We start from the raw sequence: 15,895 nt of genomic DNA on the forward strand, positions 1-15,895 counted from the left end.
ATGATGACTGATTTACCGGAAAAATGGCGATTAGACTCTTTCGAGTGGCGATTAGTACAATTAAATAATGAACATGTTGGCATGGTGACTGTCTTTGTAAAATCTAACTCAAATTGCAGTAAAGTTAAGTGCGAGTGAGTACCCTTTCTAGTCTATCATAGACCATGATCCTTCCACCTGAAAATAAAAAGGTAATGGGCTACCACCGCATCACACCTCGGTTATGCTATATTGGATTACCCCATGAGACTATATATAAATTATATATTTATTTTATCTCAATTCTGTATTTTTATATGATTGTAGACTATCATTTGTGCAACTGCATCATTTTGTCATCATAAAAAATAACCTTAGACATGATGCAGTTTGGAATTCAAAATGTACTAAATTATAATTGCATATTACATTGATATTTCAAACATAGTGTGAGCCAATCCTCCATGTCCATCCTCTGTCATCCTCTGTCAGCCCCATAGCCATTGATCAACCCTTCCATCTCCACTTGATAGGCTCGTTAACTCCGCGCTCTCATCTAGATACTGTAGCACACCACACCCCCTTAGGTCTGCAAAGAGCGTGCAAGAGAGTGTGAGCCTCCTTGTAGCCTGCCGGTCTGTGATTGGTTTGTGTCAGAAAGGATAACTATTTAATTAAATATCTTGATTTGTAGCAAACTTTAAAATAATTCACAGTGAGGACCGAACTTGATCATAATAAACACATTTTAGAGCCCCATACGGTCGTCTAAAATTTTTTTGGGGCCGTTCTGGCAATCGTAATTTACATAGGGCAGACCAGGGCTTTTGGCACTGCTAGGTTGCTACCAGCAGAGCTTGTGACTACACACTCCAGACCGGACACTGGGGGCCTGGTTACAGTACACTGAGTCCATACATTTTTTGTAGATTAATTCAGCACTGGATGACTATAGGCAGCATTCTCCATTCTCCATATGGAACGGCATACACACGACCGGCCAGAGCTCCCTTCCTAAAGACCCCTCGCCTGACACATCACACGCTGAGCTCACCACAATCAGCTGAGTCACCACCGCTCCAGGAACCAACACTGTACTTCAATCACGATTGTCTTCTGCCCTTTACATCATCCCCCCTCCTTTTGTCCCACTACAAAAAGGCAACAGTCACATGTTTGTCCTCTAAGCGCCCAGCAGCTGCTCAGCTAGACGCTAGGCCCTCTCTCTATATGCTCCCTCCACACCCCCTCCTCCTCACTGAAGCGGCATCCAGTGTGCACCCCAGGCAGCCTCCCTAACATTGTTACAAGGACATAAACACAGACAAAGCATTAGATCCCCCCGAATCCAGGGAGCTGAATGTCCCCTATTATTCCTGTTGCCAGGGAGAGAACAGGGTGGAATCAACTGGGCTAGGCCACCAAAGTGGTCGGTAAATAGGTTGACAGCCAGGCAGGTGTCCATCTTAAGACCTCAGTCTACACTCTTCTTCCGCTGTGTACTTATACCTCAGAGCACCTTCCTTTCACCTCTATGTGACTGTTGTTATCTTGTTTACTCTCTGAAGTTCAAGCCAGACAGAGATTACTGCACTGCTCTGTACATGACATATCAAGTATGTTATTAGAGACACATGAATAAGAAGATGGCCCCTTTGAAATATATTTTTGGTCCATTCCATAGCGGGATGATGGGTAATGGAGCTGAAAGTAGCCCAGTGCACAACAGCAGAATCAATGGGTGTGGGTGGTTGGAGTTTGATTCAGATCCATCTGTGCAATGGAATTCTGGCTTGAAACCCCTCCACCTCCTCTCCCAGGCATCAAAGCGCCAGGCTCGGAAATCGGGACGCAAAGCCATCTCTCCGTTGGCCTCTTCAAAGAACAGGAAGTGTGTCAGAGGGACAGGCCTTGGTTCCCAGCAAACGCAAGTGAGCCGAGCGGCTATAATAACAAGCTCATCTGCGTGTCTTTGGCAGAGGAGTTCAAAGAGAGAGGCCTGATTCCTCTGATACAACGTGATGATAGACTCAGGATGCGGAAAACCTCTGTTTAGTGGAAATGCACTTGGATGGGGTCTGTGGTGGCTGGTGTCAGAGACAAGCTTGCTGCTTCCACTGTATGTACATTTGAATCCTCCAAGAAGCGAAAATCCCCCAGAAAAGTGTGAAGAGATTAGATTATTGAGCATGACCTCCCCTTCAAAAAACATCCCACTTGCTTTAACTTAAATGAAACCACAGTAAAGTTTCTCTCAGTGCACTACTTTAGCAGACTTCCTGTGCAGGTAGCTGGTATAGTGCTCAGAGTACCATACCGCCACCACACCACACATTGAGACCAGACCTCCCACATGGACCTGCTCCCACGAGTGTTTTCAGGCTTGACTGCAGCTGAATACAGATAAAGGGGGAGGGTGAGAGACAAAGAGAGAGAGACAGAGAGAGAGACAGAGACAGAGAGAGCAAGAGAGACCACAGAGAGAGACCACAGGTTTCCAGTGAAGGAGAGAGAGAAGGCCCCCTTCCTCTAACATGTACTCCACAGTGTCATAACTCACTCTACCAACTCTTATCCAGCCAGATCTACAGACTCCGGTCTGGCTGATTCAGAAACTACACTCTTTGGTCTTGCTGAACCGTGTCTGAGAGGCAGGCAGGCAGGCAGTCGACTGGAGTGGTTTTGCGGCTACTGCCAGCAGTTAAGATTTCGGTGGAGACCCCGGTGCCAGTGATTTTATCCGCTGCTGCAGGGCCCAGGGCCTGTCAGAGGCAGACACTGCTAATGGAGCATGGCCTGGAGCATGGCCTAGAGCCTTTGGGGCTGGAGGTATCCTAGTGGTTAGAGCGTTGGGCCAGTAACTGAACGGTGGCTGGATCAAATCCCCAATTTAAAAAAAATCTGTCATTCTGCCTCTGAACAAGGCAGTTAACCCACTGTTCCCTGGTAGGCTGTCATTGTAAATAAGAATTTGTTCTTAACTGACTTGCCTAGTTAAATAAAGGTTAAATAAATGGAAAAAATTCAGGGTAGGACCAGCAGAGTGCAAGCCAGGCCTGGAGTCTTGAGCCCCAGGGAAGGACTAACAGAGAGCAGGACGTGGAGCTGTACACCCAGGCACAGAGTGCGAATTATACTGTTAAATTCGGGGGTCTCTTTTTTTTCATGGGACTTCCTATTTGTGCCTTGCAGTAAAAATGTAATAGGCCTAATAGTAAAGACATGTATTTTAACAGTAAACATGTATTATCTTTTAATGTGGCATGAACAAAAACCAGTCGTGAGATTTTTATCTGATTGTCAAACAAATTACTTCAAAAAATAGGCTACCTGTGCACATTCGTCCACTCCAAAATAATTCCAGCTTCCAAACAGTGCACTGTGCACCAGCCATTGGGTGAATGGAAAGCGACATATGTTCCAAAACACCATAAAGTGTAGCATGATGACCTTCTGCGATTGTCATCAGATCTACACTCTTGTAGCCTAAATTAATTGATGTGTCTTGCTGACAAATGGGTATTTTTTATATAAAAAAAGTTGGACTCCTGAAAAGGGGCTGAAATACGGGACTCAAATACAGCTGTGTCTGTCCCGAGCTCATCTGCATGGAAACTGTGAGGGCCCAGTTGAAACAATGTTGCAAGTTTGCTTGTGAAAGCTGGAGACAGAGACAGGGGGAGTAGAAAGGTGAATGTGATTGAAAGAACCTGAACCAACTGTCACTTGTTTAAACCATGACTGGGGTGTTGGTTTCATTTGGAATAAGCTTTATATTTCATATTTACCACTGTATCAGTACAAAATAGCATTTTAAACAAATAGGAGAATGGTTCAATTAGAGACCCCCCAAAGTTTCACTTTTGTTGCATTTAGGGGAGCTCATGTCTCATTCGGGGGTCTGAGCCCCCCTGTAATTCGCACACTGTTCAGGCATGTGGGTTGGTGGTGCAGGTGGCTGCCTGGCTTGGTAGATCTAAACTGCTGCAGGAGGCTGACCAGGCCTGTAAACTTAAACATAGCCTTGACTGTTATAGAGGCCCAGGATAATTTAGGGGCCATTACACTTGGGCCACGTGGGCCATCCTGTGAAATTGTGCACTTTTTTTGTTAAAGCAATAATTGGCATTTTTTTGTAAGACCTTGTACAAGTCTCCAAGTTGTATGGGACTTCATGAGATTTGAAATGTAGCTAGTATTATACACATTAGAAAATGCAATGTGTCTTGATAGAGACACAAACTTTCCTGTCAACAGGCTCATACAGTATGTTGTAAAATGTCTGAAGGGCATTTATGGTTTATCAAATGTATGCCCCAAATTAGTTTGTCTTGTGTTTATTTTAGTTTTAAAACTGGAATTTTAAAGTGTTCTATAAGTGCCATAAATATTATAAATTGTATTCCATAAATATTCGTTTTTGTTTATTCAGGACTCTCTCCCACAGTGTGAACTATGAATAAAAATTGTAAACAAGTTATTATAGGAAGCAATTAACCCAAAGTTTATATGATTAATAAAATATTATGTTTGCATGTCTATCAATCAAAGACATGTTTTTATTCATAATTTTTTATCGTCCTGCGAAATATCATTTTAAGCCCTATTTCGCTGCTCTACGACCACTGCGACTACTTGGCTGGCTGTGAATGGTGGTAGTGGTTACGGGGGCTGCTGCATTACTGCTCTTTTCATATTTGGAAACTCCGAAAGAGTCTCGGCTGGCTCTCATGTGCCGCCTTCGTCCAATAAAACAGAAGAGGGCCTGCCTGCAAATCGTCTAATCTTGGGCGAGGTGTCAATCATGTTCATTCAGAGGTAGAAGTGCGGGTTTTGGTAACCGCCTCCTTTACGCTTGGAAGGGAGACGAAGGGGGGAGCTTTCTTCGGATCAAAGGCTGGTGTGGCGCTGTTGCCGTAGGATGTACTGAGTGCAGCCTGCTGCTTTCTTTACGGACGCTTCTTGTATCGTCTGGATATCGCTGATTTCTGGATTATAAATACATTTGATGGTTTTCAATCCCAACTCAATGCAGAGAAATGGGTAAACTTCACTCGAAACATGGTAAGATACGATGTTTTACCGAAACATGTCACCCCTAATCGTTGATTTGAATGCTCACTTGCGGTAATACTTTCGAGTAATGCCTATCTTTATGTTCTCTGTTTCTCTCGACAATTGTCCCGAAAAGCTGCGATTTGTAAACCGAGGGAAAGTCCGGAGGGTGAGTAGCCAATAGGCCTACACTTAGGACAGGCTATACATTTGTTGTCTATATTTTATTATATTTGTTTAAAATATACATTGTTAAAAGTATTTCCAGTCTATCATCCCATTTATCCATGCACCAATAATGACCGACTCGTTAACAACATCAGACAGTCTGCTATCATTCAAGAAAAGTTAGGAAAAAAAAACACAATGCTGAAGAAAGATGTTACATTGTAACCTAACCGTAACATGTTGTTTACATTGTAATAATGCACATTGTTTGTTGATTTCAGGCGACAGTTTTGTAGTTAATGCCTGTTTGGCAAGGAAGGGAATTGACGATTGGCTCGTGAAACAGAAATACTATTGCACGGGCTCGCGGCTTGAGCAACAGGACTGTCACCACACGAATAAATGCGGCTTGTCTACTCCGGTAAGTTAAACAAATGGTTCAATAAATTATTATGATTTCAAAAACAAGATTGTTAATATGTTTGTTACAATGAAGCCTGTAGGGTCCTAACTTTCTTAGCTTCCCTTTCGAGGTTTAGCCAAGGCTGCAATTTATTTTTACTGGGATAAATTGTAGTCTAAGGTTTAACTGAATTTATCGATTGTTTCAAATTAAGAACATATACATATATACATACATACATACATACATACATACATACATACATACATACATACATACAAAAGTAGATTCTCGGTAACCTTATTGCAGTACACCAATGGAATGATAATACCTGATAAATATCCTACAAGTCTTCAGATGTTGCCCGCTTAATTTTTCTTCAAACACTCGTAAAGCAAAAAGTCAGCTTCTGACATAGACCTATTCAGCGACATTCTCAAGCAATTTTGCTTATTAATATGTATTCTGTGCATTATGCAGAAGTTGAAAAGAAGAAATGTTGTAAAAAGAAAGTAGCAGTGTGTTTAGTTATAGGCTAGTTGAGGGAAAGTTATAGGTCAGACTAATAATATCAATTAAAAAATGGAAAATGATAATATAAAGCTGACATCATAGAGATAGTCAGCATATGTCTTTTTTTTGTTTGTTTAGATAATCATTATTTGCTTTGTTGGCTAGGCAACATAGATAGACATTCTTCACTCTCTCATCCAGACACATGGAAATTATTGAATGCAGTGGCACATTAGAAGTCTCATGCAGGTGTGGCAAGGTAAAAGCTGCTATTTAAAATTCCGTGTGCACGAACTTCATCATTCTTATCAGTGTGTTCATTTCATTCCCATTGTAAACAGTTAAGGATGTTTTGTGATTCTGGAAAATGTTAACACAATGACATGGCTGTTGACAGTACACACTTGGGCCCATATACATTATGGACCAAATATTTAAGAGTGAAAACTTTGTAGGCTTGTGTTTAAACCTCTCTATTAACAAATATCTTTCCCACAATACTTTTCAGTCTTTCAGCCATGTTTGTTTCAACATACAGTACAAAACAGCATATGTTAATACAACTTTTTACAAAAGGAGCCCTGGCTTGCTACACACTGCTTGCTTTGGTAACTGTCTAATCATCAGACACTTTTGGTGCATGGGAACAAATGTGTCACACCACCAAGAACAGATGCTGCTAAAGTTTATACTCTAGGTAATAGATCACGGCTGAGTTGAAAGCATTGCAGTCTGACAGACTGGTGACAGGGCTGCATTGTAAGGCTGGGGTAGAGGTGGTGGAGGTCATGTCTGTTTCAGATTTGTCATCCCGGTAAACACAGTGGTTGCATCCCAAATGGCACCTGATTCCCGATATAGTGCACTACTTTTAACCAGAGCCCTCTGGTCAAAAGTAGTGCACTATATAGGGACTAGGGCTCTAATCAAAAGTAGTGCACTATATAGGGAATAGGGTGCCATTTGGGACGTAACCTGTGTTGTCGAGAGGAGAAAAGCTTCAGAGGAACCGGGTGTAAGCCTCTTTGGTTAGGGATGCTCACTTCTCAAAGGCAGCATTTTTGAGGATTGAGGGCTCATCAAAAAATCCACCGGGACTTTTCCACTTCTCAGCTACTGAGCTCACTCAGCCCACTGGAACAGAGGGAAGCTAATACTCTGTCCAGCAATGTGGCCATCATGTTGTGACCACAGACATACCATCATTGGGATGTTTACATGCTACATTTCATGCTAAAGTTGCATTCAATGAGAATCATGTCACACTATTTCATGGACATTGCATTTCTAGTGAGCTGCTCATGCTTGTGTGCATGAAAAGCCTTGTGTTAACTGAACAAGAGGTGTTTGCCGTTGTTTCTCTAGTTGGATTATCCCAAGCGTTTGTTACCCCAGCACTTTGAAACTTTGGCAATGCACACAAAGGAATATATCTAAACTGAATCTTTTATGTGATGGCATATGCCTCTTTTTGCTTTGCTTCTTCTGATTTCTCATGTCATTATCATAAGGAAGTGACCGATAGCAGCGCATACCAGACCAGTCTGGTTCATTTCATTTAAATGTCTCTGGTATGAGGAAGACACAGGGATATGCTGGTAAGGAGCCAAGTCAAGGACTCCTTCAGGGAGTGACAATCGGCCTCATGCACACTGTCAAAATATCTTGATCAAAGTCCAACCTGTCTAAAGTACAGTTGTTTTCTCTATCCCTGCCGTGAGGTGTTTTTAATAGCAGCACATTGGTCGGCGGGCTGTGAAGGTGTGATGCTCTGTTAGCCCAGGGAGGTTGACGAGAAAAGCAGCGGGCTGAGATTTTTATGACTTATGCCCAGTTTGTATTGACGTGCGAGTGATCAAGTGTAGCACTGAGTGCCGTGATGGGGTCAGCCTCAGGTCTGCTTGTTGCCTGCACATGGTGTCAAAGCCACTAAGCCTGACATGCTGTCAGGCCTCTAATAAACATCTTCATATTGTAATCGGACCCTCCTTATGACATCATCATCGGGGTAGGAAGGGGTTCGGTGTTCTGTTCCGTGTAGTGTAGCAGCCCTCTGGGCACAGTTAGGGTATCTGTGGGCCCTCTTCACTTCAGCAGACTCACCAGAGGGCATTGTGGGATACATGTGAAAGGGTGGGATTGTTTTGTGGAGCATTTTTTTAATTCGCCAGATGGTGTGAAGTGATATTTGGCCAGGATGGAAAAGGAACCCCACTGAAAAAGTAGGATGGTTTTGAACAATTTGGGCTCACGGAGTTTTCTGTTTTATAAATGATTTAATTCTATGTGCCTAATGGCTTTCACAGCGCTGCGGGAAAATGAATAGAATAGGACGAAAAGTGTTCCTGACATCAATATTTATTTGGATGCTTTTCCCTTCGTTTTTTTCCCTTCAACAAAGTGGTCTTTAGAACTTGAATATTTCAATGTAATGTTTTTCATATTTTGTTTGCTTGCTTTGACATGGCATTTCATGTGTTTTATTTTAGGGTTTATTTTAGGGACCATTTGTCATTTTAGATTTATTCAGTTTTTTTAGATTTTAAAACACTTAAGTATGACAATGCTTGAAATTACAGTACATTTTTCTAAATTGTGAGATTAACTAGCAAATGTCTTATAAATGATCTATAACTTATCATGAAGCATTAGCATTACAAATCTTCACAGGAAGTTCGTGGAAGTTACTGCTTTCCATAAGTCGTAGTAAATACCCTAACCCCATAGTATTGTCAAATGAAAAAGGGCTAAATCCTTAGCTAGGTGAGAATGCAATGCAAACAACCCTCTTAGCCTTTAAAAGCGGCCCATGTTGTATAGGATACATATACTTTATAGGCCGTGTTCTTTTTGCCTCCCGGCTGAATTGGGGTCCAGGAGGATGTGGGTCAGATGGTGGCAGCAGCGGGGAGTCTGAGACTGGAATCCTTTTGATCTGAAACCTCCCAAACCAAACTATCATATTCTTGAAAGGAGAGAGGGGATTACTGCCATAGTCTACCTCCATTAAAATGAAATGCCCATTTATGGAACATGTTTGTTTTGTTGAGCTGATTACATTAGCAAGGTTGTTATCATTGGTTGAGGTATATATGCATTGAGTTATGTTATGTGGTAGGGAGAGGAGAGACTCCAGAGTCAAGAAAAGTTTTCTTGCATATAGATTTAGTGCATATAGATGATTTTAAACTCACTTGTTCTTATGTATTTGAAATCAAAATGTAAGTAAGTTAACAGAGTTATTTTATGTGGAACTGAGCAGTAAGAACAGCTGGTATTGTCATGTGAGGTCCACAACAGGTGAGCTGGGTACATTTTCTCTTTAAATATAGAATCCACTTTAGGGGAAACAGCGCCACTGTTTTCCCCAGTTCCTTTGTTATTGTTTTTTGTTTGGTTGACAAACGGAGGTGAGCGGCATCCAAATGAAATGAGCAGTTTGGGGGGAAAAATTGCAGTACTTAATCCTTGTCTCATTATCGCGCGTGCAATAATGTCTGAGGGGGAAAAAACGGTTTGTTCTTTGCAGTAACTTCTATGTTGTTGTGTTATCCCGAACAGATGTGTTAGTTTCACCACTAAGGATTCCAGCTTTAATTCTGACTCTAAGCACACTTTTTGTTTTTGACTATGCTGTTTTTATATCTCCTATAAAGGTTTGTAATCTAGATTATTAAGAAGAAGTAGAGAAGTCAACAGTTTATGATTTGGCAGTTCCAATGCCTGTCTGGTTTGTTGGGTCTTAAGAAGTCTCTGAGCCCAGGTGTTGAAGGTCTACTGCCCTCCCCTGTCTTCTCCGGTTCTCCTCAGGCAGTGTTGTGAGTTGTTCCCTAAGCCAGTGGTCTGTCTGGGGAATTTGCAATGTGCTGAAAGCAAATTGCAAAGATTTAATTTGATGATTTGTTAACGCATTTTCCCCCACACCCTTGCCAGTAACTTTCATCCTCCCTTAAGCCCCCTCCCCCCATCTCAGCTCTCTCCTCTCCACCTCTCCCATTTTCCCTCTCAGGCTCCATCCATCTGTTTCTTGTGTTTACCCTGTGGCCTTGCCTGGTTGTTGCTGATGAAATTAGACTGCATTTGAAGTGGGCCAGGGACGTTTATATATATATATGCCCCCTCTGTGAGGCCTAACCCTCTGTGTAGTAAAAGGAGGCCCCAGTGATGCTACTGCTCTGGACTGACAATTCCAAAGCACATTTTTCAAAACCTTCCATCTAATATTTAGGTTCTAAACCCATACAAAACTGGGACAAAATATCTTAAGGTACATCTGACAACTAATGGCATTCCGAAATGAATCACAGAGTAGAACTTCTGCCCACATCCCAGTGTTTCTCACTGGGAGCCAGCGCTCTGATTTTTGAAGTAAAGCTTTTAAATGTGCTACCCTCAGCCTCTGAGTCTGATAAAAGACATGGCAGTTCTGTGGCCTAGCTTCTTTTCTTACTTCTCCTGTAGTGTTTTTTTTATTGTCTTCACAAAAGCACAGGGTCCTTGTCTCAGTGCTGAATGCACCTTTCAAATGCTTACTCCTCACTTTCTGTCCTCTCTCTCGCTTTCTGTCCTCTCTCTCGCTTTCTGTCCTCTCTCTCGCTTTCTGTCCTCTCTCTCGCTTTCTGTCCTCTCTCTCGCTTTCTGTCCTCTCTCTCGCTTTCTGTCCTCTCTCTCGCTTTCTGTCCTCTCTCTCGCTTTCTGTCCTTTCTCTCGCTTTCTGTCCTCTCCCCATGCCTGTGCTGTTCCCACCAGCTGTCCCCCTATGTGCTGTGCGTGACAGTGTGTCATGTGCCCCTCTCCCACCAGGCCGTACCCCTCCACACCCCCTGGGAGGACAGGCCTGTTGTTGGTCTTTGAAGAGGCTGGGAGAAGTTTGGAGCTGTGGTCTAAGAAAAGAAAGCGTTTGCCTTTGGGGAGAGGGCTGGGGACTAGGGGGACATGCACCTGGCTCTGTTATTACAATGAGAATAGAGGAGAAGAAGTCTTGGGTTGTCGTTTACGTATCTGGGGGACTGGGAGGGAGAGGAGACACAGGTGGCATTAATGTCACTTCCCGGATCGTGTGTCACAGATTACATAGCTGGAGGAATTTCACCCTATGTGACAATGTGAAGCCCTCATTGGGTGTTGTGAATGGGACTGCCGGAAATGGTTTCGGTGAAAGAAGGAGATGATAATGATATACTAAATGAGGTAAAAGTATTGATACACAGACATTAGATCTGTTGGCCCTGTTGTTTACAACTTTCTGTTGTGTGTTGTGATACTCCTGTGCTACATCTCACACGGTTCTCCTCCATTCATTTTAGGTTGAGTATCTTCACAATATTGTTCCATTGTTGATTTTTGTCTCGGTTTATTGTTGGGTTCCATGTCTGTGTGATGTTTTGATCTGATTCTTTATATGTGTGAATGTGTAAAAATTGTGATTGAGCATGTGAGGTATGGGGGTGTGCAGGGGGACGGCATGAGACGTTTGTGTCTGGGATGGGCTGTCCGGATGCACTCAGGAGATCAAAGCAGTCCCTGGAATGTGCTCTGAATCCCCAGGGATTAGCAGCTGAGATTTGAGCTTTGTTTCCCCAAATATCTGCTCACTGTGGAGCTACAGATATCCCAGGATCAATTGGAAGTGTTTCTCTTCTCCTCTCTCTTCTCTTATGATGCTTGGCTTTCAGTAGGAGTTGTTTGTATGCTAGAAGAGCTACTTTTTTTGTGTAATTTTAACACTACGGACCACGGATTGATTTTTTTCTCTTTGACTCTCCCTTTGCCTTTATTTTGTGACAGAGTTTATAGCTTCCGGTTTTGAGATGGCTTATCGAATTGATGAGTGTGTGCATATTAAGTATCAGTGAAAGGCCTAATTAGCAGATTATCCATCTAAATATAGAGCTAATCACGCTGACATCATCACGCTGAGATGAGATGCTCGCTTCTCTTTATCCTTTTGATGTGTGGATGCATCAGACACAGAACAACGATCTAGAAAGCAAATACAGATGTAGGATCTTAATTTGAGCCAGTTTCCTACAGCAGGAAAATAATCCTGCAGCAAAATTAAATGTGGATTATAATTAATGTTTTTTTTTTTAGGAGTTGATACATTTTTCATTAGGGAAAATCAAGTCTGAAATTTCAAATTGGAAATGACAAACTTTAGAAGCATTTTAAACTCATACACTACAAGTTTGCACTTCCTGCTTTACAAAAGAGTAATCAAATTCAGATCCTATACCGGTAAACTATATCCCCATTTTATTTATTTTTTACACTGGCTGATTGAAAAGGGATGGTCACAGAGACTGTTGGTAGTAATGGATGTTATATGGGACAGGAAGAATTGGTAAAGATGGAGCGTGTGAGGCAGGACCATGTATAGACTGAGAGGGGGAGGGAGAGATTGAGCGGGAAAGAAACTCCTGTGGTGGCGCTGGGTTCCGCTGAGCATTCCATGTGAAGCTCAGTGCCCATTTTAATCACACACTTAAAAGGCTCTGCTGAAGTGGGCGTTTAAGCGTTTAAACCCTGAATAATCATCTCTTGTTTGTTTATGTGGTCCCCCTGTGGGTTGTGCTCCGGCCCATGGTAGTAAGCACTGAATAATTTGACTGAGCAGTCAGTCGCTGCATGTATATGGCTCTTATAAATAGGACAAGATCGTCATCTGGGGCGGCAGGTAGCCTAGTGGTTAGAGCGTTGGACCAGTAACCAGCAGGTAGCCTAGTGGTTAGAGCGTTGGACCAGTAACCAGCAGGTAGCCTAGTGGTTAGAGCGTTGGACCAGTAACCTAAAGGTTGCAAGATCAAATCCCCGAGCTGACAAGGAAAAAAATCTGTCATTCTGCCCCTGACCAAGGCACTGTTCCTAGGCCATCATTGAAAATAAGAATTTGTTCTTAACTGACTTGCCTAGTTAAATAAAGGTGTATATAATTTTGTTTTAAATAAATCTGAGTAAAACTGCAATCACACACAGACACAGTCAGGCACACACACTCTCTCTCAACATATTTATTTAGTTGTTGATTTAGGATTAGTAACTGCCAAATACCAATTTAGTCTACTTCCACATTTGTATGTTTTCATTAGTAGGATGACACAGGGAGACACCAATGATGGTCTCCAGTCTACAACTCTTGGAGTAGTTACTCTCTGCTTCAGACACAGGATGACCACTAGAATCCTGTGGTCACCTGAGTGACAGGCAGAGCGAGAACAGAGGAAGTGGGGCATAGATAAACAGCTCTGGGACCATTGTGGCCTCCTGACATCCAGTGTGGGATGTAGGTCCTTCCCATGGCGCCTGGGACCCAGGGGCCCTGGGCCTGGCCTGGAGAGAGGTTGCCTACCTGGGCCTGGATTGCCTGTTGGGGGATGTTTTCGACCTGGGCTGGAGGGAGCTGGCATGGGCTGGAGGTGGCATTGGATTGTTTGTTAGGGGATGTTTCCGGTTGAGTGAAGCCCAAACACAGGACAGGAGCGGGGGGTGGGGTGGGGGGGGGGGCAGCTGTAAAGGAATGGCCCTGCTCCCCGCTGCTCTCTGGTGTGTTTATGCTCCACAGGTGCCTGAGTGAGGCCCAGAGAGGAGAGGACTTTACCCCACGTCACAGCCTGTCACTGGGTCAGGACGACCAGGGAGGAGTCCCTGAAGGCCCATTTGGCCTGGCTGTTAACCTTAAACCCATTACTCATGCTAAACACAGGCAGAGGAACCTCAACCGGAAGAGTGCTTAACCAGAGATGGAGTTGGTCTGTGTGAACTCTGAATGGAACTGAATGTAAAGTGGCCACAGGCTGTCAAGCGTTTAACTGTGACTACTGGTTTGTGGAGGTGCGTGGCTGGTTGGTTCTTCTTCCATGGCCTCTGATTATATTGCCCAGAGTTGTTTTTGTTGGTTTGTGTATGCATGTGGTGTGTCTGTGTGGATGATGAGGGCAGCTGGGGGAATCTGGGCTAATGACAGTGCTCAGGGGACAGGGATGAGTGTGTAGGAACATCCAGGGGCCTGAGCTGTAGGCTTCCTCACCAGGCAGAGGTTAACACAAGCCTCACTGTCTTGCCTCTGCTACACCATTTAAACTCATATAGCACAACTATAATTACTAAACACTGTGTAACATTTCTGGGTCATTTCCACTCCAGAAGCTTCAGTGTTCGTCTAGCTGAAGTCTGCCCAGACATTGGACTGTGGTGGGCCTAGCTTAAGTTGCATCCCTCTCTGAGGTACACCTGGGGCAGATGGAAATACTGTTTCAAATGCAGTGTGTCGTTCACCTCCTCCTTCTGAGGGAGATATCTATGTGAAACGGTTGTGCTTTAACTTACTGCTGCAGTATCAGTGGAACCTCACATATTTTGAAATCTGTGAGTGAAATACAGGGGTTGCCTGAAGGCGGTGGAAGTGGAACAAACTGACTGTGCCGATTCATATTTGATGCTTCAAAGCCAATCCGCCTGTATGCCGTCAGTGTGCTACTTTCACTTGAGATTATGAAGCCACTGCTAATGCTACACATTTCCCAAGATCTTTGAAACCAACAAAAGTGAGAGGTTCAATGACTGAGTTCTGGATTCTGTGAGTGGGGTGCTCAGAGATTTGTTTTGTTCCTTCCTGTTTGAGTACCCGTTTCCTGATTGGTTTGTCACTGGTAACTTTTCCTGTGTGTGCGTGTGCGGTAGTGCACACACGTGCTGTGCAGGTGATTGTTTGTGTGTGTGCTTGCAGGGGATTCAGTCAAGCACGAGCGTGAACAACATGCTCCACCAAAGTTCATTATCGTGACCAACTGACAGCTAACCCTGACCACTAATTCTGGTTAGAGCTATGAATAGAAACCCTTAAACCTGCCACTGGCACCAGAGTGCTCTCTGGAGTTGGAAGTGGTTATTTCTGCCCCCGTGTTTATTTGCTAAGTTGAGAAGTTGTCTGTAATTAAAAATAATGTTTGTGTAAAGTTTGAAGTTCAACATGAGAGAGTTACATATGACGTGGAGGGTGTCTGTCTGGATTGGGCTGAAAAATTCCTCATATAGGCTCCAATAAAGTGTGTGTGTGTCTCTGTCTCTGTCTTCCAGGTCTCTGGGTTCCTTCCCATGTCAGCCTTAGAAAATGTTCACCTAAACCTTATTCCACCTTTGTCCTAGGTTTAAAAACAAGACACAACTATCTGGAAGTGGCTGTGAATGGTCCCTTTACATAATGGCTTGGGACATTGAAAAAAGGGCAGTCAGAGCAGATGTAGGCCCAGATGTCATTTCCTGACAAGGTAGAGAACAGAGGTGTGTTTAGCTGGATATCTCCCCAGTGCTCTGTCTGTGGTGAGGCTGAAGTGCCTGTCACTTTCTACTTCCCCTCCCACATTCTGAAGCACATTAGACCTGCGTCTGAACCCACACATACCCCTACAGCACCACCTCCTAAACCAACTCATGATACTTCAACTAATTACCCAGATCTCCTAGACACACTGTGTCAAGCCCTCTGGAACGCATACAGCTCTCGCTCTCTGCTGCTGCTTGGCAGTATAGCTAGATGTTTCCAAAGAGCTCCATCATTTCCTGTGCGGTGAGAGGTATGTGATTGCAGTTTTAAGCCCTCAGACAGAGATGAGGTGTGACACTGTCTCTGCTGCCTGTACGACTCCTCTCCCCTCATCTCTTCCATTCTTTAGAAATGTGCTTCACTTCACTCTGTATTCAAAGACAAGGGCTATAACATAGTGATTTGCTACTCTTGGCAGACTGGGCCACCTGTAAATCAAGGCCAAGTGACAAGCG

General features: G+C 43.5%; 1 protein-coding gene across 1 annotated transcript in view; it reads left to right on the forward strand.

Annotated features, from left to right (window-relative positions):
- The first annotated feature begins 4,674 nt into the window (after positions 1-4,674).
- Positions 4,675-15,895, forward strand: part of LOC115203289 (protein naked cuticle homolog 1) — a 32,626-nt gene continuing 21,405 nt past the window's right edge. The window contains exons 1-3 of the mRNA XM_029767850.1: positions 4,675-5,043; positions 5,171-5,203; positions 5,484-5,623. Of these exons, the coding sequence (XP_029623710.1) occupies positions 5,019-5,043; positions 5,171-5,203; positions 5,484-5,623 (198 nt within the window). The 5' untranslated portion in view covers positions 4,675-5,018. The remainder of the gene's footprint in view (positions 5,044-5,170; positions 5,204-5,483; positions 5,624-15,895) is intronic.

This window comes from Salmo trutta, chromosome 12, assembly GCF_901001165.1.
Source record: "Salmo trutta chromosome 12, fSalTru1.1, whole genome shotgun sequence".
NCBI classification, from domain to species: Eukaryota; Metazoa; Chordata; class Actinopteri; order Salmoniformes; family Salmonidae; genus Salmo; species Salmo trutta.